Genomic DNA, 24,516 nt, shown 5'->3' with positions numbered 1-24,516 from the left:
TACATTTTGTTCTTGGGGTTATTGTTTTGTTACCACCCAACCAATCAAAACAGCAAATATGTTTATTGCACAGAAATGTATAACTTTTACACTCTCATTAGAAGGGTTTTACTTCTGTGGCTCTTTTTAGTGATGTTACGTTCAACACGGTAGATCTGAAGCTTGTATCAAAAAAACAACACAATTCACATTGAAGCACCTTATTAGAGCTTGATTCGTTTTGCCAAAAGCCCATGATCTACGACGTCTGAAGCGTCGTTTGCCTGAAAACTACTAATGACTGCTTCAGTATCTGATTCAAATGAAGCAAACCTTAGTGCCGTTTCCTTTACATTTTATTACATTGTAATGCGTTTTTTCTCGTAATTCATATATTAAGCTCAAATTACCTTTTTACCCATGACATATTTGATTTATTTGACTTATTTCAGTGGCAGTACACAGACACAGATGAATGACTTTGACAATGGCCATTACTTATATACAATAAAACAAAGATTCATTTGTAGAAGCAGATGTGAAACACAGCTCTTATTCAAGGGGTTATTCACAGCGTTTATTTGCTACCGTTTGCTTTAGAGATGCTCAGTCTTAATGTGACACTCTTTGCAGTCTTCTGCACTCAATTTCCTGAAACCTATATTCATGTCTTTTATGGCTTTCCTATAGGTTTCATATGAACACGCAGTTGAACTTTTGCCTTTAAAGTCTTTATACATCATCATGACAGTTACATTGCTTGGTAAACATCGTCTGCTTGGAGCGTGTTCACATTTACAGTCACTGATAGTTGGATTGAACGATTCAATGTGTTCGTAAATTGGCGACAGATCTATTTTATTGGCAGGTGGGTGTCGCCCTCTGCGGTCTGGAGGAGGAACGGCACTGGATGCGTTGCCTGTCACGCTGACAATCACTCTGTCGTTTTTTGGGTGGTATCCCAGCGTGGTTAGGTAGAAGGTTTTGCAAACATCTTGAGGTTGCCCGAGGCTGTTATTTAGACGATACTGAAAAGTCTTTTTGCGTCTGCTGGGACCTCCCGTCGTGAGACGTGTTTTCAGTGATTGGGTAACTGAGTGAAATACAAAAGCCCATTTGTCGCTGTGTGACATGCCCTGATAGGTGTCAAATATTTCTTTTCTTCGAACATGCGGGATCTTCTCTGTACATTTCTTTCCACACGTAGGACCACAGGGTTTGCCCATCTTTGGTGCCCGTTGATTTTCTATTCGTATCGGACAGGATTCTTCATCCTTGTATGCCATCTCATCTTCTCCACTCCCACTGTATGTTTCCTGTTTAATAGAATTGACATTGAAAGTGCCAAGCACCCATTGTGCAGTTTGTTGATCACTGATTTGAACATACTGAATCAGATAAATGTAGTGCTGAATAATACTGATATTAGACTAACTAAATTAGACTAATTATTCAAATAGATTTCTTCAACCGTTTTTGTTTTAGATTAAAAACCCACACCATTTGTTTATAACAGTAACTACAATAAGACTTGTAAGATAACAGTAGGCAACTACGAGTAACTGACACTGTTACCTACCACTTTTACTCTTGTTTCCGGACAAGATCGAAGATCACTTTCCAGGGAAGTTAATGACCTCAAATCTTCAATTGGACATTGTTTTGGACTTAAATGGTTAGCCTCTGTGATCTCAGAAACATTGTTTGCTTTGAGCTCTTGCACCATCCTCATAATCTTCCTCTGCTGCTCCATAAGAATTTCTTGTTTAGTTAATATGTCATGGAGAAGTGCTGAAACAAACACAGGAATTGCTAAGTTTACCACACTACCCGTGCTATGAAATGAGCATGACACTTAGGGCTGGGTTTTGACACAAATTTCACGATTCGATTCTGATTCACAAGCTTGCGATTCGATCGATATCGATTATCTTGGATATATCAGGCACAGTACATGCCAGATTTTCATTTTTTAAAAGGCAGCGGCTATTTGCCGCTTATTTAAGTGTAAATGGCAATTAGATAAGATTTACAAAAATAGCATATTTTCTAAGCGAAAAATGCTATTAAGTGCAAATAGCAATGGACTGTATTTACACTAAGTGAAAATAACTATTGTTTAGCGATATGCTATTTACATTAAGTGCAATTAAATATAGATTATATTTACAATGTTAAATTTTTCTGCTAATTTTCTGCGCCTCAGTATTGTAGTAAATTTTAAAACAGTAAGCAATAACAATGTATTGAGTGTATATTATCATATTAAGTGGATGCCACCTTATTGGGACAACGAAGCCCTTCATACAGCTACCCTACCTGATACTTTTTTTTTTTTACTTTTTGAATATTTCCTTCATTTTTATTGAAAATAAATGCCTTTCCGATGTGATATGAGATTTGAAAAGGGAGAAAAAAAGTTTGACAAAAGGCGGATTCGAACTCGAGCCGATTGCATCAAAAAGACTATAGCTTGCATTTTACCCCTGGGTTCACAGACAAGGCTTAAGACTAGTCCCAGACTAAAATGCAATTCTGACCCGTTTCAACTGAAATAAACTTGCACTGACTGATCTTAAAACATATCAGTGCTTTTGTATTGTCTCAAGATGTACACCATTAATGTTTTTTCTAAGGCATGTTAATAAAAATGACTTAAATGTCCTAATTGAACTATGGCCTAATCCTGGCTTAGTCTAAACCCTCTCTGTGAAACCGGGCCTTAGTGTAATTAGCTTCTGCCAACAAGGCGGGCTATTTGCACTTAGTGTAAATAGACACTCCGTTTTTTAAAATATAAACATTTAAATAGTGGCTCTCATAAAAACTTAAAGGATTTATTCATACTACATGCATTAAAGACTGAAGAACAGTAAAAAATGATGATGAATGTTATATCGTATATATATTTATAAAATGCTCCTCTCTAGACTCCTCTCTGACTAACGAGTTCATGGTCACCGAAAATGTTTCTTCAGAAGTAGATGTGGCATTACGTTACGTGAAATTGTTACAAGCTGTTATATTGTCGTCTTTGCGTGGTTTAAACACTTATTGAGCGATTACATGAGCCAGGATACGGATTTCGGTAAGTTGTTCTCTTTTAACACACCTTCAGATGTTTGTTCATGTTTATTTCGTGGTGAAACTGGTATTAATGTGGAGGATATGATCAGTTTACGTTTGCTTGGTGCTGCCTCTTCCTTGAACTGAGGTGCTACAGCAATCTGTCACTCCACATTAAACAGCACCAAAATGACATTTATTGCTTGAATACTATAATAAAAAAATGGACGTAATTTGTAATCTGAGACGTAACAAAGCACAAAGCTTATTATGATTTATTAGATGGGATGCACTACAGTGTTCCATTCATTAACTGAAAACAGGCTAGACTAATCGATTCTTGGGATTTAAGAAAAAATGAGTTTTGTAAAAATGAGAATCGATTAAAATCGAGAAATTTATATTTTTACCCAGCCCTTTAACACTAGCAGTGAATAAATGTTAGAAAACAGAAATTAATCTTACAGGTTATGAATGGGTCATAGCTTGAGAGGCTTTTTCTCTGGGGTCTTGGTGTTTCATGATGCCACGGTGACTGTGCCGGCTGCTCCGGAGACTGTATAGTTGTGTCCTGTGGCCATGTCAATTCACTGTTATGTTCTGTGATGTCTTGTGATGCTCTGTCAGAACTACTTGTTTGCCACGGCTGCTGGAAAATCTGGTGAGGCAGCGGAGTATTTTCATGCCACTCAGAGGTAGGACTTATCTCTAACAAGGATGGTCTTGAAGTTTCCGCAATCTGTGTCACACCTGGGGACTTTTGGTGACATACAGAGGGGTGATTTTGACTTGGTCCTAGAGGACTTGGTTGTAGCTCATTAGAAGCTGAACAAATCCTTTTGGACAGTGGCTGTATTTGAGGGTCTTGTGGCAAATTGTTTTTTAAGAGTGTGGTAGCCTCCTCATCAGTGTCATAATCATCCAGTAGGCACTTGTCTTGTCTTTAGCGAAGGAGAGAAATTTAATGATTACTAAATTTGATGAAGCGAGGGTGGCATGTTAATGTGAAAACACTAGCGAAATATTCCCTTTTTGCAGTTAAAAAAGAAATAGGCATGCTAATTTGTTAAACTGCACATCGATACAAGGACATGTTAGACAAGTCTGTGTTAAAGAATTACAAAAATATAAACAATCTTACTTTATTTTGCATTTTGGTGGCATCAGGGAGTCAGACACAGCCTCTGATTGGAGATCGGTCTGCTGTTCTGCAAGAGGTAGCTTCTGGCATGCGTCACTATAATTATCTATGAAAGACAGAATTAAAAAAAAAATCTGAACAATCCAAAAAGCTGTTTACCATTTAACCTAAACATAATGTGTACAGAAAGGATTTATACATACTTGCAGTATAAATAATTTCTACTTTATATGTAGACCAAGACTCCTGGGGTTGCTCCAAACACTTGGCTGCCCTCTGAACTCTTTCACTCTTGTATGGAGGCCATAAACACACACCACTCTTCACCCAGATTGCAGGCACAACATCCACTTCTTCAGTGTCATCAAAACTGACAATGTGGTACATGATTTCTGCAAGCAAAACACAAATGTGGATAAACAACATATTTTTATAAAAATATCATATAAAGACAGATACATAGAATCAATTGTGACTCTTAGATGTAATACTTACTAGTGGAGATTGTGTCCAAGAGTATCTCAAAATGTCCAATTTCAATTCTGGAAAAAAATAAAAATAAAAAAAATAAATAAACACGTAATTTTAAATGAAATTTCTGCAAGGAGATCCAGATATTAGGTCTAAGTGAAGCTAAAGTGAATCAATCCATAGTGTACACCACAAACACTGGGCCATACAACTTACTGAAATGTTCAACAAATGAGACAAGCAAAGTCATTCATTGATAAACAGAGCAACGGATTTGTTAAAATGCAAACTGCAGCAGATAAAAGCATGAAAATATTATACGCTTGCCCAGCCAGACAACCTCTGACAACTGGTCTAGTATAATGCAGACATTGTCCTTATTTTGTTGCTTCCCGTTTTAGTCTTTCTCTCTTGGTTTTCTGGCAAATTCAACTGGGACAAAATCTTTTAAATGAATTAATCTCTCAGATTGCTTTTACTTGACGCCCTGAAAGACAACACTGTAAAGGCCCACAAATCCAACAGTCTTAGTACCACACCAAGGCACACAAAATGCATATAGACTAATCATGAGAAAAACTAATCATCCCTATATTGTTTTGGACCAGAGGTGAGTGTCCTAGGTGGTGATCTTCATCCAAGCTTGCTTAAAAGACTCACCAGTCCATTGAAATGCATGAATCTAAGGAAAAGTAATGCGGTGGTTAATGTAAACACCTCGCAGAACACACCCGTCACATCCAGAACAGCCAGTATCAGATTTAACGAAGGGCTCTAGCAGGAGCAGCGCATATAACCGAAGTTACCTGTAACCTTACCACAAATAACAAATCCTTCTCTCAAGCTATTTAGCTCTCTTACAAGAGCATGTAGGCAGGTAGTCTGAAAGGGAAGTTGGTTTAGTTACACCACAAAATAAAGCAATTAAAACTGGTCTTATAATAACACAATCTGAAGAGAAGGACTTTTAAACACATCTATATTTAGCTGCTTGAATACATGTTTTACCAAGGGAGTTCAATATTCCCAAACAGTATAAACAGCATACTGATTTGTTATTTTGAGCAAAGAATATCCATCTTTCGGAGGGAAGGAGTGCTGTAAGAAACGCCAAACTCGCCTGCCCAGCTTGACAAAGAGCTTGCTAAATCACTAACATGAGAAACCTCCTCCTCGCTTTCATTAGCATCGATCGCAAAACTGGCCACAGTAACGCGCTGTACGACAATGGTCGAAATCTGCGTGTTAGTTCAGATTTAAATGAGTGTCACCTTACCTTGAAGTATTAAAGCTCCAAAAGACACAACGCCAGTTTTAATTTCACCTCCAGGCTGTGTAGTTTGGGTCGTGTGTCATTCTTGAGAGAAGCGTTCAGTGGTTTTTCTGTGGGTTGCTTAGCAACTGAGTATGTCGCTCGCGCCACCTGCTGTCCTGGAGGATGAATTACGCCTATATACACAAGCAGAGTCAAGTCTGACTGGGTTTTTATCAACCTAGTGCATCCCTACTTTATTTATTCTATTTTATCATTAGCACACCTGTACATACAATTTCTTTGCGTGTATGTGTATTTCATTCACATCTTATTTTTATTATCCGTGTGTTGTTGTCTCTGTGTACTGGAAGCTTGTGACACTAAAACAAACATACTTGGCAATAAAGCTCTTTCTGACTTAAAAGCTATAAAGGCTAAAGGTCTGTGTGTCACATGGTCTGTGGTATAACATTTTATTCCATGACATAAAATACACCAGTAATGCCTCATTTAATTTTTAAAGGATTTATGTGTCTTGAAGAAGGCAGCTGTTGTCTGGGACATTAAATGCCAAACAAGTACACTTATTTATTCACTTGTCCACTTTCACAGCCCCATTGTGTAAAACTGCAAAAAATACAACATTTCAAGTTGAATATTTGCTATATTTGTATAAGGTTAATGGTGGTGCAACCGTGTTCATTTGTGAAGATCATACTTTGAGATCATCAGGTTAGATACAGATCACAAGAAACCGATAGCTTTTATCGGCCACAGACCTTATTTTCTGCAGCAATCCAATAATACTAGTTTTGTGTGTGTGTGTGGGGGGGGGGGGAGAACCAGGGTGATGCTAACTTCTGGGTTGGCGTACAAAAACACATCAAAATAAATAATCTCTGAACCACTCTATTAACATTTTCTATGAATTATGTGAAATAAAAACATTTTTATTTGTCACTTAAATTACAAAACAATATCTATCGGTGCATGACATGAAAAAAACAAACAAACAAGCGAAAGTAAATTCATGACAAACTCCCAAATTCTTTCTCAAAAGCATTTCTGTCCACCACTCGTCCCAGTCTGGTGGAGAAGTACATTGTATCAGGACAGCTGTAGCACTTTAAACGCAGGATCGGCTCTCCTTTAGTATCCCCTGAATCTCCCAGGGTCTTGACATCTGACACAGGCACGTATATGTCCCGTCTGTGCCCCCAAAAGGTCAGGTGAGACACCTTTAAGACGGTCTGTGTTGAATCCAGATACATCATGCCAACCACTCGTCTGACCTAGTGGCTTATGGAGTACAGCATGAGGCTGGCGAACACGGCGATGCCTGTGGAGTAACTCAGCAGCATTACTGCAGGTAGAGGAAATACACCGCGGGCAGCAGTGATGCCCGTCTGAGTCTCGAAAGAGCCCGCAGGCCTTTGATAGCCAGAAAAGTGTAGATTGGACTGTATTTCCTTGATGCAAGGTCAGAACAGTGTGTGCGACTGTAATTGGCATCCGCCGACCCACATGCGCCAGGCACCCATAGAGAGGAAGACGGGAAATGCGGGTTAATCGTGCTGACATCATCTGAGGAGACAGTAACCATGGTAACAATTAGAGATGGGCGCTTCCGAAGCACTGCTTCGTGAAGCTTTGAAACTTTTGCGAATCATTTGTTTCGAAACAGTGGTTCAGAGCGCGTATCAAAGTGAAGTCAGGTGATTTCTGTAAACGAGGCTATATGTCATGTCAAAATTTTTCGAAATTTCAATGGTTTGCCGTTGAGGGCCGATTTTTGTGAACCTGTGAATCATGCGAGTTCATTGAGATCGTCTCCAGCGGCAAACCATTGAACCAGTATCTGTTTTTTTTCCTGATCTCAGATCAGTTTCATCCATTTGTAACGAGACAACCCGGTTTCACAAACAAGGCTCAGGCCTAGTCCCAGACTAAAATGTAAGTCTGAGCTGCTTCAACTAAAAGAAACTTGCACTGATTGATCTTAAAATACGTCAGTGCCTTTGTTTTGTATCAAGATGCACCCCAGTATAGTTTTTTCCTCCCTAAGGCATGCTTATAAAATCTACTTAAATGTTCTAATTAAACTATTGCCTAATCCTGGCTTAACATAAACCTAAAGTAGTAGTTAATAGTGTCTCACTGGCCTCTATTTACAAGCTCTCCATAAAACAAACAAACAAAAACAAAACAAGCCATGCAGGTACAATAGCATGTGGTATTTTGACCGCTTCGACATTTAGCGTTTCTCTTATCACTAGTAACGATAGTTATATACACTTAAAATTGACTACATAATATAGCACACTTGCATACAAAAATACATTTACCACGTTTACCCTGTGGGCATAATTAGAGTAATTTAACGTTACTGGCTGTCAAGGACAATCCTTGACAGTGAACTCAGATTGAGGATATTTTGCTAAAGTGTTTCAGGCATCTACATATTCGATAACGAAATAAAATACACCAGCGTTAGCAAAATAATTAAATAAAACGTATTACTATCAAAAATGTATGCAGCTTTGCCAGTAGGGATGGGCAGATTGATCCTAAAGTATTGATACTTTCCATACTGATTTTGTTTGCATTTTTAACCACTAATTTTATTTATCAAGATATTCGGTGCATGAAATAAGCTTCTAAGTGTTAGTCTAATTGTGTTAGATGGAGCTTTTCATTCTGTTCATTGGAACACATGCAAATACTGAAAAACAGAACCAATCAATCACAGACAGCATTCGCTGATGACGCATGGCTCAGTGTTTGTTCAAATAGAGCTGCATTTCCCAAAAGCATCAGAAGCATAAGTAGATTCTTAAGAAACCATTGCCACATTATTACATTACATTACATATGATTGTTACTATGTATAAAATTAATTCAGAAAAATGCATCACGGTTTCCACACTACAAATATGAAGCATGTGAAATGTTTCCAGAGCAGCAAATGGTAATATAGCTGCAAGCAGCGATTCCGGGGCCAAGCCTGCGAATGGGCTGTAGTGTGGTGCAGAGCGGGAAGAGCAACAATATACTAATAAAAAGATGGAACAAACTGAACGAATGTGAAACTTTGCCACTTTGTAATTATTGGTGAGAATGAACTTACAACAAACAGGAATTTAAATAAAAATGATGACAACATGGATAAAAACATGCATTTCTAATCCAGGAGCAATAAATATTTGTACAATGCTGGTCTGGATAAGAAACTAATCAAAACAGCACAACATTACACAAGTTTTTATAAAGTTGTTCTATGTGGGATTCAAACCAACAACAAAGCAACCCCTGACCTTCAAAGGGAGCGGCTTTGCAGAGTGCACCACTCGGTTGTTACACATTTGAGAGGCTGCCGAGGAAAGGTTAAGGTGTTAGAATGAGCTGACAGAAAAGTTATTTAGCATTTTAAGCAGCATAACACAAAGTAAAGTTAATTGTAACGCAGTTTATGGTTAATTTGATAGCCGAAGAGTCACTTTAAACAGAATGGTAATTGTTTAGCCTGTAACTTAGGAGAATGCTAAGATCACTAGTATAAGCCAACAAATTTCAAAATGGCGGACACGTGGTTCAGCCAATCCTGGCAAAATTGACATCCTTATAATTTTCTGACTGACTGTTCAAAAGTTATAAGTGAAAATGTGATTTTTTTGGTATCTCACGACCCATAGGTGGCGCTGTTCCCAAATTTGGCATGGACCCTCAGATCATGGAGTTGAAGAAGTGTACCAAGTTTTGTTTTTATTGATCAAAGCTTGGCTGAGATACAGCCTCTGAACCAATTTTCAGAATCGGCATAACCCAGGGAACGAAACGACATAAAAACGACACATTTTGGACAATTTTTTCAAAAGTTAGGTGTTTTTGTTAGAATAGTCATATCTCTGGACACTAGGTGGTGCTGTCTTCAAACTTCTGTGGTCCCTCCGGAACATGGTGTTGATGATCCCTACCGATATTTGTGCCGATATGTTAAATGGTTCAAAAGATATGGCAATTTATGACAAATTTCAAAATGGCGGACACGTGGTTCAGCCAATCCTGGCAAAATTCGACATCCTGTGATTCGACATGACCCAATGAATCCATAGACACCACCATCATAATTTTCTGAATTACTGTTCAAAAGTTATAAGCGAAAATGTGAATTTTTGGTATCTCACGACCCATAGGTGGCGCTGTCCCCAACTTTGGTGTGGCCCCTCAGATCATAGTGCTAATGAAGCGTACCAAGTTTCGTTTCGATTGATCCAAGTTTGGCCGAGATACAGGCTCTGAACCAATTTTGGGTCAACTTTGTTAAGTTCACAAAATCATAACTTTTGAACAAAGATGAATAAAAAAAATCTGTTCAGTTATTTCTGTGCGGCTCAGTCAAAAGATCATCTGAGTCAATTTTGGGAAGAATTTAATCAATTTTCAAGGAGTAGTAGCAAAAAGACAGAATACTGTACTTTTCAAAATGGCCGCTACTGTAATGGGTGGAGTCTTACTGTAAGCTATTGAATGTGATGAGCATGAAGAGAGTAATAAGGTGTACTAAGTTTTATTTTTCTACAGGAGTTATTATCATTTCAATGTTGAATTTTTGAACTGGTGGTGGCGCTATAGAGTTGGTTCTAGAGATCCCAAAGTTGGTCAGATCACTATTCATGGCCATCACTACAAGTGTGCCAAATTTCATCATTTTCCTATGTTCCGTTCATAGGGCTGCCATAGACTCCCATTGGAAGAAAATAAAAAAATCATACAATTACAATAGGGGCTATAGCCCTTCGGGCTTGGCCCCTAAAAAAATCATACAATTACAATAGGGGCTATAGCCCTTCGGGCTTGGCCCCTAATAATAAAACATACAGATACAATAGGGGCTACAGCCCTTTGGGCTTGGTCCCTAAATACTAAAACAAACGAGGGACTAATGACGTGATAAATTGAACACAGGTGAACTGAATGACATAATCGGGGCAACTAATGAAAACTAGGTCAAAGGACTTATACACGCTTGATATCAAATAAAGCATAAAAGCAGAGCTATTTCTGCAACTCCACAAAATCTTCCTCTGAGATTCGGAAGACAACGGTCTGAAAACCAAGGTGAGTTTTTGGCACAGAGACTTACTGAACAACTTTGTCTTTAAAATACATTGCGAATACAACATGTTCCATATATGAGTGCAGACAACTCACTTTTGCTGTTTATTAATTTTCAAGTTCATGGCAATGCTGAGAATTCTACTGCTTTTCATTGTGTTCTCCATGGGAAATGCAGACGGTAAACATTTATTTGTATAAACCCTCTCTGTTCCACTTTAAAAGCTTGTTCTGCCAAACCTTTTGCATTTTTGTAGTTTAATGGAGCGGGATAGTGAGAAATATACAGTATTTTATTGACTAGTATTTGCATAATACAATTAGTAATATGAATATTACAAGACTAACATATGTAGGCCTACTAGATCCAGTTGATATAGGTGCGATATGCAACCGTGGATGGACATATTTTGGAGTCCGATGCTACAAGTTCTTCTCGCAGCCAGCTACCTGGATCGAAGCAGAGGTAAAGTGTTAGTTACAACAAGGCAACTTTATTATTTTTAAAGTAAAACTTCCTTTTTCTTTTTAGAAAACCATACTGTGCAACTAATCCATCAGAGCAGATTTTGTTTGAAAATGACTAAATATTATTTTGCTAAAGTTTTTTTAATTTCTCTTTAGAGCGACTGTATACATCAGCATGCAAATCTTGCATCTGTGCACAGTAAACTAGAAAACCGTTTTCTGATGCGTCTGTTGCCGCCTTCTAAACGATGCTGGCTTGGTGTTCATGATTGTGTACAAGTAAGTTTAAGTTGCATGGCCCAAAGATTTGAGACAGAAATGTTTCTAATGAAGATGGTTTATCTTCAAAGCCAAACTAAGTGATGTTCTTTATGGAGTCTGAGTACAGAAGAGCACTCTTTTAATCGCCGTCTTTGCTCTTTAGGAAGGAGCGTGGTTGTGGAGTGATGGAACTCCATATAACTACAACAACTGGTGCTCTGATGAACCTAACAATGCTAATGTTGAGAACTGTGCAGAGATCAGCTGGACCTGTAAGAATGCAGTGGTTTTTTTTCTTTTTTTTTTTTTTTACTTCCAAATATTTATCCTAAAATTTCACTAACAAATTGGCTCATTTTCTAACACCACTGTAATGATCAGAATAACTGATTTAATTTTTCCACCCTACAGCTGACCGTTGCTGGAATGATGTCAGCTGTTCATTCTCAATGGGCTATGTTTGTGCTAAAGACCCGTGAGATCTTACGCAGTCATTCTGCTCCAGTTACTGTGATCGTACTATGTTTAAGTATCTGAACTTATCTGTACAAAATGTTCTCAACCTTAATCTCTTCTCAATAACGAAATGCTCCTCAAATCAATAAAAGCATTAAAGCAAACTTTGTGTTGTGGTGTTTAATCATGTGTAATATGAAAATATGGCTTGTAGAATGGCATTAAGTGATGTGCTTGTTAGTTTGTCTTGCTATAGATGCAAAAAGAAAATTGGTATTTGTAGCTAATGCAGTTCTCCGGCATAGGTAAAGTTTGGTTGATGTCAAAACCTATTTAAAATATTCCCTTATTTATCATAGCTTGAGAATGCAGTGTAAAAAGAGTTTGACTTATACCTTAATGCACTAAATGTTACAACAACAAATCTACTTTGTCTATTCATTTGTAACTACTGATCATCAGCCTTTATCCACAATGGCAATAGTCTTTACATTAAAGCCATTTGAAGAAATATTTCATGTCCATCTCTACAATTGTGCCAAATTTAATCATTTTCTTATGTTCCCTTCATAGGGCTGCCATAGAGCCCCATGGGCCAAAAATAATAATAATAATAAAACATACAGATACAATAGGGGCTACAGCCCTTTGGGCTTGGCCCCTAATTAGAATGATTTCTGAAGGATCATGCGACAGCGAAGACTACAGTAATGATGCTGAAAATTCATCTTTGATCACAATGCATTTTAAATTACATTTTAAAATATATTAAAATAGAAAATTGTTATTTTAATGGTTATATTTCACAATATTGCTGTTTTTACTGTATTTTTGTTCAAATAAGTGCAGCCTTGGTGAGCACGAGACTTATTTAAAAATATTACAAAAATCTCACTAACCCTAAACCTGGTTTATGTAATATTTATTTTAAATAGGCTGGTTTGTGCAAGTAAATTTATTTAAACTGGTTGTTAAAAGTTCAAATGGATTCTGTTAGGTTCTGTAATTGCTGCTAAGAAATCTGTCAGAAAAAAAATATGCTAAAGTTTCACTTTTAGGAGTAGGCTACAGCAGCCCGACAACCTTTTACAAAAATTAACCATGGATTTATTACAATAACCACAGTTTACCACAGTATTTGTAGTAAAACTGCAGTAACCACAAATTTACCATGGTGATAATAATAATAATAAAAATAATTCATTATAGTTATGTAACACCATGTTTATTTTTCATGAGGTTCCTTAAAGGCGCACCTTTGTAACTTATCTACCCTTAAAGCATGCATACTTGTATGGTACTAATATGCTCCCTTTTAGGGGTACAGGTGCACCTTTGAGGTTACTGCCCCAGTAAAGGGCTAAAATACAATTTTAGTATATTTTATTTATGACAGTGTAAACAAACGTGGTTCAGCCAATCCTGGCAAAATTCGACATCCTGTGATTCGACATGACCCAATGAATCCATAGACACCACCATCATAATTTTCTGAATTACTGTTCAAAAGTTATAAGCGAAAATGTGAATTTTTGGTATCTCACGACCCATAGGTGGCGCTGTCCCCAACTTTGGTGTGGCCCCTCAGATCATAGTGCTAATGAAGCGTACCAAGTTTCGTTTCGATTGATCCAAGTTTGGCCGAGATACAGGCTCTGAACCAATTTTGGGTCAACTTTGTTAAGTTCACAAAATCATAACTTTTGAACAAAGATGAATAAAAAAAATCTGTTCAGTTATTTCTGTGCGGCTCAGTCAAAAGATCATCTGAGTCAATTTTGGGAAGAATTTAATCAATTTTCAAGGAGTAGTAGCAAAAAGACAGAATACTGTACTTTTCAAAATGGCCGCTACTGTAATGGGTGGAGTCTTACTGTAAGCTATTGAATGTGATGAGCATGAAGAGAGTAATAAGGTGTACTAAGTTTTATTTTTCTACAGGAGTTATTATCATTTCAATGTTGAATTTTTGAACTGGTGGTGGCGCTATAGAGTTGGTTCTAGAGATCCCAAAGTTGGTCAGATCACTATTCATGGCCATCACTACAAGTGTGCCAAATTTCATCATTTTCCTATGTTCCGTTCATAGGGCTGCCATAGACTCCCATTGGAAGAAAATAAAAAAATCATACAATTACAATAGGGGCTATAGCCCTTCGGGCTTGGCCCCTAAAAAAATCATACAATTACAATAGGGGCTATAGCCCTTCGGGCTTGGCCCCTAATAATAAAACATACAGATACAATAGGGGCTACAGCCCTTTGGGCTTGGTCCCTAAATACTAAAACAAACGAGGGACTAATGACGTGATAAATTGAACACAGGTGAACTGAATGACATAATCGGGGCAACTAATGAAAACTAGGTCAAAGGACTTATACACGCTTGATATCAAATAAAGCATAAAAGCAGAGCTATTTCTGCAACTCCACAAAATCTTCCTCTGAGATTCGGAAGACAACGGTCTGAAAACCAAGGTGAGTTTTTGGCACAGAGACTTACTGAACAACTTTGTCTTTAAAATACATTGCGAATACAACATGTTCCATATATGAGTGCAGACAACTCACTTTTGCTGTTTATTAATTTTCAAGTTCATGGCAATGCTGAGAATTCTACTGCTTTTCATTGTGTTCTCCATGGGAAATGCAGACGGTAAACATTTATTTGTATAAACCCTCTCTGTTCCACTTTAAAAGCTTGTTCTGCCAAACCTTTTGCATTTTTGTAGTTTAATGGAGCGGGATAGTGAGAAATATACAGTATTTTATTGACTAGTATTTGCATAATACAATTAGTAATATGAATATTACAAGACTAACATATGTAGGCCTACTAGATCCAGTTGATATAGGTGCGATATGCAACCGTGGATGGACATATTTTGGAGTCCGATGCTACAAGTTCTTCTCGCAGCCAGCTACCTGGATCGAAGCAGAGGTAAAGTGTTAGTTACAACAAGGCAACTTTATTATTTTTAAAGTAAAACTTCCTTTTTCTTTTTAGAAAACCATACTGTGCAACTAATCCATCAGAGCAGATTTTGTTTGAAAATGACTAAATATTATTTTGCTAAAGTTTTTTTTTTCTCTTTAGAGCGACTGTATACATCAGCATGCAAATCTTGCATCTGTGCACAGTAAACTAGAAAACCGTTTTCTGATGCGTCTGTTGCTGCCTTCTAAACGATGCTGGCTTGGTGTTCATGATGGTGTACAAGTAAGTTTAAGTTGCATGGCCCAAAGATTTGAGACAGAAATGTTTCTAATGAAGATGGTTTATCTTCAAAGCCAAACTAAGTGATGTTCTTTATGGAGTCTGAGTACAGAAGAGCACTCTTTTAATCGCCGTCTTTGCTCTTTAGGAAGGAGCGTGGTTGTGGAGTGATGGAACTCCATATAACTACAACAACTGGTGCTCTGATGAACCTAACAATGCTAATGTTGAGAACTGTGCAGAGATCAGCTGGACCTGTAAGAATGCAGTGGTTTTTTTTCTTTTTTTTTTTTTTTACTTCCAAATATTTATCCTAAAATTTCACTAACAAATTGGCTCATTTTCTAACACCACTGTAATGATCAGAATAACTGATTTAATTTTTCCACCCTACAGCTGACCGTTGCTGGAATGATGTCAGCTGTTCATTCTCAATGGGCTATGTTTGTGCTAAAGACCCGTGAGATCTTACGCAGTCATTCTGCTCCAGTTACTGTGATCGTACTATGTTTAAGTATCTGAACTTATCTGTACAAAATGTTCTCAACCTTAATCTCTTCTCAATAACGAAATGCTCCTCAAATCAATAAAAGCATTAAAGCAAACTTTGTGTTGTGGTGTTTAATCATGTGTAATATGAAAATATGGCTTGTAGAATGGCATTAAGTGATGTGCTTGTTAGTTTGTCTTGCTATAGATGCAAAAAGAAAATTGGTATTTGTAGCTAATGCAGTTCTCCGGCATAGGTAAAGTTTGGTTGATGTCAAAACCTATTTAAAATATTCCCTTATTTATCATAGCTTGAGAATGCAGTGTAAAAAGAGTTTGACTTATACCTTAATGCACTAAATGTTACAACAACAAATCTACTTTGTCTATTCATTTGTAACTACTGATCATCAGCCTTTATCCACAATGGCAATAGTCTTTACATTAAAGCCATTTGAAGAAATATTTCATGTCCATCTCTACAATTGTGCCAAATTTAATCATTTTCTTATGTTCCCTTCATAGGGCTGCCATAGAGCCCCATGGGCCAAAAATAATAATAATAATAAAACATACAGATACAATAGGGGCTACAGCCCTTTGGGCTTGGCCCCTAATTAGAATGATTTCTGAAGGATCATGCGACAGCGAAGACTACAGTAATGATGCTGAAAATTCATCTTTGATCACAATGCATTTTAAATTACATTTTAAAATATATTAAAATAGAAAATTGTTATTTTAATGGTTATATTTCACAATATTGCTGTTTTTACTGTATTTTTGTTCAAATAAGTGCAGCCTTGGTGAGCACGAGACTTATTTAAAAATATTACAAAAATCTCACTAACCCTAAACCTGGTTTATGTAATATTTATTTTAAATAGGCTGGTTTGTGCAAGTAAATTTATTTAAACTGGTTGTTAAAAGTTCAAATGGATTCTGTTAGGTTCTGTAATTGCTGCTAAGAAATCTGTCAGAAAAAAAATATGCTAAAGTTTCACTTTTAGGAGTAGGCTACAGCAGCCCGACAACCTTTTACAAAAATTAACCATGGATTTATTACAATAACCACAGTTTACCACAGTATTTGTAGTAAAACTGCAGTAACCACAAATTTACCATGGTGATAATAATAATAATAAAAATAATTCATTATAGTTATGTAACACCATGTTTATTTTTCATGAGGTTCCTTAAAGGCGCACCTTTGTAACTTATCTACCCTTAAAGCATGCATACTTGTATGGTACTAATATGCTCCCTTTTAGGGGTACAGGTGCACCTTTGAGGTTACTGCCCCAGTAAAGGGCTAAAATACAATTTTAGTATATTTTATTTATGACAGTGTAAACAAACGTGGTTCAGCCAATCCTGGCAAAATTCGACATCCTGTGATTCGACATGACCCAATGAATCCATAGACACCACCATCATAATTTTCTGAATTACTGTTCAAAAGTTATAAGCGAAAATGTGAATTTTTGGTATCTCACGACCCATAGGTGGCGCTGTCCCCAACTTTGGTGTGGCCCCTCAGATCATAGTGCTAATGAAGCGTACCAAGTTTCGTTTCGATTGATCCAAGTTTGGCCGAGATACAGGCTCTGAACCAATTTTGGGTCAACTTTGTTAAGTTCACAAAATCATAACTTTTGAACAAAGATGAATAAAAAAAATCTGTTCAGTTATTTCTGTGCGGCTCAGTCAAAAGATCATCTGAGTCAATTTTGGGAAGAATTTAATCAATTTTCAAGGAGTAGTAGCAAAAAGACAGAATACTGTACTTTTCAAAATGGCCGCTACTGTAATGGGTGGAGTCTTACTGTAAGCTATTGAATGTGATGAGCATGAAGAGAGTAATAAGGTGTACTAAGTTTTATTTTTCTACAGGAGTTATTATCATTTCAATGTTGAATTTTTGAACTGGTGGTGGCGCTATAGAGTTGGTTCTAGAGATCCCAAAGTTGGTCAGATCACTATTCATGGCCATCACTACAAGTGTGCCAAATTTCATCATTTTCCTATGTTCCGTTCATAGGGCTGCCATAGACTCCCATTGGAAGAAAATAAAAAAATCATACAATTACAATAGGGGCTATAGCCCTTCGGGCTTGGCCCCTAAAAAAATCATACAATTACAATAGGGGCTATAGCCCTTCGGGCTTGGCCCCTAATAATAAAACATACAGATACAATAGGGGCTACAGCCCTTTGGGCTTGGTCCCTAAATACTAAAACAAACGAGGGACTAATGACGTGATAAATTGAACACAGGTGAACTGAATGACATAATCGGGGCAACTAATGAAAACTAGGTCAAAGGACTTATACACGCTTGATATCAAATAAAGCATAAAAGCAGAGCTATTTCTGCAACTCCACAAAATCTTCCTCTGAGATTCGGAAGACAACGGTCTGAAAACCAAGGTGAGTTTTTGGCACAGAGACTTACTGAACAACTTTGTCTTTAAAATACATTGCGAATACAACATGTTCCATATATGAGTGCAGACAACTCACTTTTGCTGTTTATTAATTTTCAAGTTCATGGCAATGCTGAGAATTCTACTGCTTTTCATTGTGTTCTCCATGGGAAATGCAGACGGTAAACATTTATTTGTATAAACCCTCTCTGTTCCACTTTAAAAGCTTGTTCTGCCAAACCTTTTGCATTTTTGTAGTTTAATGGAGCGGGATAGTGAGAAATATACAGTATTTTATTGACTAGTATTTGCATAATACAATTAGTAATATGAATATTACAAGACTAACATATGTAGGCCTACTAGATCCAGTTGATATAGGTGCGATATGCAACCGTGGATGGACATATTTTGGAGTCCGATGCTACAAGTTCTTCTCGCAGCCAGCTACCTGGATCGAAGCAGAGGTAAAGTGTTAGTTACAACAAGGCAACTTTATTATTTTTAAAGTAAAACTTCCTTTTTCTTTTTAGAAAACCATACTGTGCAACTAATCCATCAGAGCAGATTTTGTTTGAAAATGACTAAATATTATTTTGCTAAAGTTTTTTTTTTCTCTTTAGAGCGACTGTATACATCAGCATGCAAATCTTGCATCTGTGCACAGTAAACTAGAAAACAGTTTTCTGATGCGTCTGTTGCCGCCTTCTAAACGATGCTGGCTTGGTGTTCATGATTGTGTACAAGTAAGTTTAAGTTGCATGGCCCAAAGATTTGAGACAGAAATGTTTCTAATGAAGATGGTTTATCTTCAAAGCCAAACTAAGTGATGTTCTTTATGGAGTCTGAGTACAGAAGAGCACTCTTTTAATCGCCGTCTTTGCTCTTTAGGAAGGAGCGTGGTTGTGGAGTGATGGAACTCCATATAACTACAACAACTGGTGCTCTGATGAACCTAACAATGCTAATGTTGAGAACTGTGCAGAGATCAGCTGGACCTGTAAGAATGCAGTGGTTTTTTTTCTTTTTTTTTTTTTTTACTTCCAAATATTTATCCTAAAATTTCACTAACAAATTGGCTCATTTTCTAACACCACTGTAATGATCAGAATAACTGATTTAATTTTTCCACCCTACAGCTGACCGTTGCTGGAATGATGTCAGCTGTTCATTCTCAATGGGCTATGTTTGTGCTAAAGACCCGTGAGATCTTACGCAGTCATTCTGCTCCAGTTACTGTGATCGTACTATGTTTAAGTATCTGAACTTATCTGTACAAAATGTTCTCAACCTTAATCTCTTCTCAATAACGAAATGCTCCTCAAATCAATAAAAGCATTAAAGCAAACTTTGTGTTGTGGTGTTTAATCATGTGTAATATGAAAATATGGCTTGTAGAATGGCATTAAGTGATGTGCTTGTTAGTTTGTCTTGCTATAGATGCAAAAAGAAAATTGGTATTTGTAGCTAATGCAGTTCTCCGGCATAGGTAAAGTTTGGTTGATGTCAAAACCTATTTAAAATATTCCCTTATTTATCATAGCTTGAGAATGCAGTGTAAAAAGAGTTTGACTTATACCTTAATGCACTAAATGTTACAACAACAAATCTACTTTGTCTATTCATTTGTAACTACTGATCATCAGCCTTTATCCACAATGGCAATAGTCTTTACATTAAAGCCATTTGAAGAAATATTTCATGTCCATCTCTACAATTGTGCCAAATTTAATCATTTTCTTATGTTCCCTTCATAGGGCTGCCATAGAGCCCCATGGGCCAAAAATAATAATAATAATAAAACATACAGATACAATAGGGGCTACAGCCCTTTGGGCTTGGCCCCTAATTAGAATGATTTCTGAAGGATCATGCGACAGCGAAGACTACAGTAATGATGCTGAAAATTCATCTTTGATCACAATGCATTTTAAATTACATTTTAAAATATATTAAAATAGAAAATTGTTATTTTAATGGTTATATTTCACAATATTGCTGTTTTTACTGTATTTTTGTTCAAATAAGTGCAGCCTTGGTGAGCACGAGACTTATTTAAAAATATTACAAAAATCTCACTAACCCTAAACCTGGTTTATGTAATATTTATTTTAAATAGGCTGGTTTGTGCAAGTAAATTTATTTAAACTGGTTGTTAAAAGTTCAAATGGATTCTGTTAGGTTCTGTAATTGCTGCTAAGAAATCTGTCAGAAAAAAAATATGCTAAAGTTTCACTTTTAGGAGTAGGCTACAGCAGCCCGACAACCTTTTACAAAAATTAACCATGGATTTATTACAATAACCACAGTTTACCACAGTATTTGTAGTAAAACTGCAGTAACCACAAATTTACCATGGTGATAATAATAATAATAAAAATAATTCATTATAGTTATGTAACACCATGTTTATTTTTCATGAGGTTCCTTAAAGGCGCACCTTTGTAACTTATCTACCCTTAAAGCATGCATACTTGTATGGTACTAATATGCTCCCTTTTAGGGGTACAGGTGCACCTTTGAGGTTACTGCCCCAGTAAAGGGCTAAAATACAATTTTAGTATATTTTATTTATGACAGTGTAAACAAACGTGGTTCAGCCAATCCTGGCAAAATTCGACATCCTGTGATTCGACATGACCCAATGAATCCATAGACACCACCATCATAATTTTCTGAATTACTGTTCAAAAGTTATAAGCGAAAATGTGAATTTTTGGTATCTCACGACCCATAGGTGGCGCTGTCCCCAACTTTGGTGTGGCCCCTCAGATCATAGTGCTAATGAAGCGTACCAAGTTTCGTTTCGATTGATCCAAGTTTGGCCGAGATACAGGCTCTGAACCAATTTTGGGTCAACTTTGTTAAGTTCACAAAATCATAACTTTTGAACAAAGATGAATAAAAAAAATCTGTTCAGTTATTTCTGTGCGGCTCAGTCAAAAGATCATCTGAGTCAATTTTGGGAAGAATTTAATCAATTTTCAAGGAGTAGTAGCAAAAAGACAGAATACTGTACTTTTCAAAATGGCCGCTACTGTAATGGGTGGAGTCTTACTGTAAGCTATTGAATGTGATGAGCATGAAGAGAGTAATAAGGTGTACTAAGTTTTATTTTTCTACAGGAGTTATTATCATTTCAATGTTGAATTTTTGAACTGGTGGTGGCGCTATAGAGTTGGTTCTAGAGATCCCAAAGTTGGTCAGATCACTATTCATGGCCATCACTACAAGTGTGCCAAATTTCATCATTTTCCTATGTTCCGTTCATAGGGCTGCCATAGACTCCCATTGGAAGAAAATAAAAAAATCATACAATTACAATAGGGGCTATAGCCCTTCGGGCTTGGCCCCTAAAAAAATCATACAATTACAATAGGGGCTATAGCCCTTCGGGCTTGGCCCCTAATAATAAAACATACAGATACAATAGGGGCTACAGCCCTTTGGGCTTGGTCCCTAAATACTAAAACAAACGAGGGACTAATGACGTGATAAATTGAACACAGGTGAACTGAATGACATAATCGGGGCAACTAATGAAAACTAGGTCAAAGGACTTATACACGCTTGATATCAAATAAAGCATAAAAGCAGAGCTATTTCTGCAACTCCACAAAATCTTCCTCTGAGATTCGGAAGACAACGGTCTGAAAACCAAGGTGAGTTTTTGGCACAGAGACTTACTGAACAACTTTGTCTTTAAAATACATTGCGAATACAACATGTTCCATATATGAGTGCAGACAACTCACTTTTGCTGTTTATTAATTTTCAAGTTCATGGCAATGCTGAGAATTCTACTGCTTTTCATTGTGTTCTCCATGGGAAATGCAGACGGTAAACATTTATTTGTATAAACCCTCTCTGTTCCACTTTAAAAGCTTGTTCTGCCAAACCTTTTGCATTTTTGTAGTTTAATGGAGCGGGATAGTGAGAAATATACAGTATTTTATTGACTAGTATTTGCATAATACAATTAGTAATATGAATATTACAAGACTAACATATGTAGGCCTACTAGATCCAGTTGATATAGGTGCGATATGCAACCGTGGATGGACATATTTTGGAGTCCGATGCTACAAGTTCTTCTCGCAGCCAGCTACCTGGATCGAAGCAGAGGTAAAGTGTTAGTTACAACAAGGCAACTTTATTATTTTTAAAGTAAAACTTCCTTTTTCTTTTTAGAAAACCATACTGTGCAACTAATCCATCAGAGCAGATTTTGTTTGAAAATGACTAAATATTATTTTGCTAAAGTTTTTTTTTTCTCTTTAGAGCGACTGTATACATCAGCATGCAAATCTTGCATCTGTGCACAGTAAACTAGAAAACAGTTTTCTGATGCGTCTGTTGCCGCCTTCTAAACGATGCTGGCTTGGTGTTCATGATTGTGTACAAGTAAGTTTAAGTTGCATGGCCCAAAGATTTGAGACAGAAATGTTTCTAATGAAGATGGTTTATCTTCAAAGCCAAACTAAGTGATGTTCTTTATGGAGTCTGAGTACAGAAGAGCACTCTTTTAATCGCCGTCTTTGCTCTTTAGGAAGGAGCGTGGTTGTGGAGTGATGGAACTCCATATAACTACAACAACTGGTGCTCTGATGAACCTAACAATGCTAATGTTGAGAACTGTGCAGAGATCAGCTGGACCTGTAAGAATGCAGTGGTTTTTTTTTTTTTTTTTTTTTACTTCCAAATATTTATCCTAAAATTTCACTAACAAATTGGCTCATTTTCTAACACCACTGTAATGATCAGAATAACTGATTTAATTTTTCCACCCTACAGCTGACCGTTGCTGGAATGATGTCAGCTGTTCATTCTCAATGGGCTATGTTTGTGCTAAAGACCCGTGAGATCTTACGCAGTCATTCTGCTCCAGTTACTGTGATCGTACTATGTTTAAGTATCTGAACTTATCTGTACAAAATGTTCTCAACCTTAATCTCTTCTCAATAACGAAATGCTCCTCAAATCAATAAAAGCATTAAAGCAAACTTTGTGTTGTGGTGTTTAATCATGTGTAATATTATGAAAATATGGTTTGTAGAATGGCATTAAGTGATGTGCTTGTTAGTTTGTCTTGCTATAGATGCAAAAAGAAAATTGGTATTTGTAGCTAATGCAGTTCTCAGGCATAGGTAAAGTTTGGTTGATGTCAAAACCTATTTAAAATATTCCCTTATTTATCATAGCTTGAGAATGCAGTGTAAAAAGAGTTTGACTTATACCTTAATGCATTAAATATTAGAACAACACCAAATCTACTTTGTCTATTCATTTGTAACTACTGATCATCAGCCTTTATCCACAATGGCAATAGTCTTTACATTAAAGCCATTTGAAGAAATATTTCATGTCCATCTCTACAATTGTGCCAAATTTAATCATTTTCTTATGTTCCCTTCATAGGGCTGCCATAGAGCCCCATGGGCCAAAAATAATAAAACCTACAGATACAATAGGGGCTACAGCCCTTTGGGCTTGGCCCCTAATTAGAATGATTTCTGAAGGATCATGCGACAGCGAAGACTACAGTAATGATGCTGAAAATTCATCTTTGATCACAATGCATTTTAAATTACATTTTAAAATATATTAAAATAGAAAATTGTTATTTTAATGGTTATATTTCACAATATTGCTGTTTTTACTGTATTTTTGTTCAAATAAGTGCAGCCTTGGTGAGCACGAGACTTATTTAAAAAATATTACAAAAATCTCACTAACCCTAAACCTGGTTTATGTAATATTTATTTTAAATAGGCTGGTTTGTGCAAGTAAATTTATTTAAACTGGTTGTTAAAAGTTCAAATGGATTCTGTTAGGTTCTGTAATTGCTGCTAAGAAATCTGTCAGAAAAAAAATATGCTAAAGTTTCACTTTTAGGAGTAGGCTACAGCAGCCCGACAACCTTTTGCAAAAATTAACCATGGATTTATTACAATAACCACAGTTTACCACAGTATTTGTAGTAAAACTGCAGTAACCACAAATTTACCATGGTGATAATAATAAAAATAATTCATTATAGTTATGTAACACCATGTTTATTTTTCATGAGGTTCCTTAAAGGCGCACCTTTGTAACTTATCTACCCTTAAAGCATGCATACTTGTATGGTACTAATATGCTCCCTTTTAGGGGTACAGGTGCACCTTTGAGG

At 36.6% G+C, this 24,516-nt stretch overlaps 3 protein-coding genes and 1 pseudogene across 4 annotated transcripts; 2 read left to right on the top strand and 2 right to left on the bottom strand.

Moving 5' to 3' along the window:
- Positions 1-46: 46 nt before the first annotated feature.
- Positions 47-6,066, bottom strand: LOC306874715 (uncharacterized protein). Its single transcript, XM_079424927.1, has 7 exons — positions 5,934-6,066; positions 4,682-4,728; positions 4,390-4,578; positions 4,187-4,292; positions 3,511-3,986; positions 1,559-1,770; positions 47-1,295 (listed from the first exon to the last, which is right to left on the bottom strand). The coding sequence occupies exons 3-7, from the start codon at positions 4,571-4,573 to the stop codon at positions 576-578; spliced, it is 1,698 nt and encodes a 565-aa protein (XP_079281053.1). The 5' UTR covers positions 4,574-4,578; positions 4,682-4,728; positions 5,934-6,066; the 3' UTR covers positions 47-575.
- Positions 6,067-6,940: 874 nt separating this feature from the next.
- LOC306875267 (transmembrane protein 186-like) lies at positions 6,941-7,515 on the bottom strand (annotated as a pseudogene). The gene has a single exon. The product of its transcript is annotated as a transmembrane protein 186-like (transcript).
- Positions 7,516-11,149: 3,634 nt separating this feature from the next.
- LOC306875447 (galactose-specific lectin nattectin-like) lies at positions 11,150-12,373 on the top strand. Its single transcript, XM_079426005.1, has 5 exons — positions 11,150-11,208; positions 11,393-11,493; positions 11,652-11,774; positions 11,920-12,028; positions 12,168-12,373. Exons 1-5 carry the CDS (start codon positions 11,151-11,153, stop codon positions 12,233-12,235), a joined length of 459 nt encoding a protein of 152 aa, XP_079282131.1. The 5' UTR covers position 11,150; the 3' UTR covers positions 12,236-12,373.
- Positions 12,374-14,809: 2,436 nt separating this feature from the next.
- LOC306875522 (galactose-specific lectin nattectin-like) lies at positions 14,810-16,031 on the top strand. The gene is made up of 5 exons (XM_079426154.1): positions 14,810-14,868; positions 15,053-15,153; positions 15,310-15,432; positions 15,578-15,686; positions 15,826-16,031. Exons 1-5 carry the CDS (start codon positions 14,811-14,813, stop codon positions 15,891-15,893), a joined length of 459 nt encoding a protein of 152 aa, XP_079282280.1. The 5' UTR covers position 14,810; the 3' UTR covers positions 15,894-16,031.
- Positions 16,032-24,516: the final 8,485 nt, after the last annotated feature.

The sequence above is a fragment of the Barbus barbus genome, assembly GCF_936440315.1.
Source record: "Barbus barbus genome assembly, chromosome: 9".
NCBI lineage: Eukaryota > Metazoa > Chordata > Actinopteri > Cypriniformes > Cyprinidae > Barbus > Barbus barbus.
The sequence above is the reverse complement of the archived record's forward strand: the minus strand, read 5'-3'. Positions and strand labels throughout refer to the sequence as shown.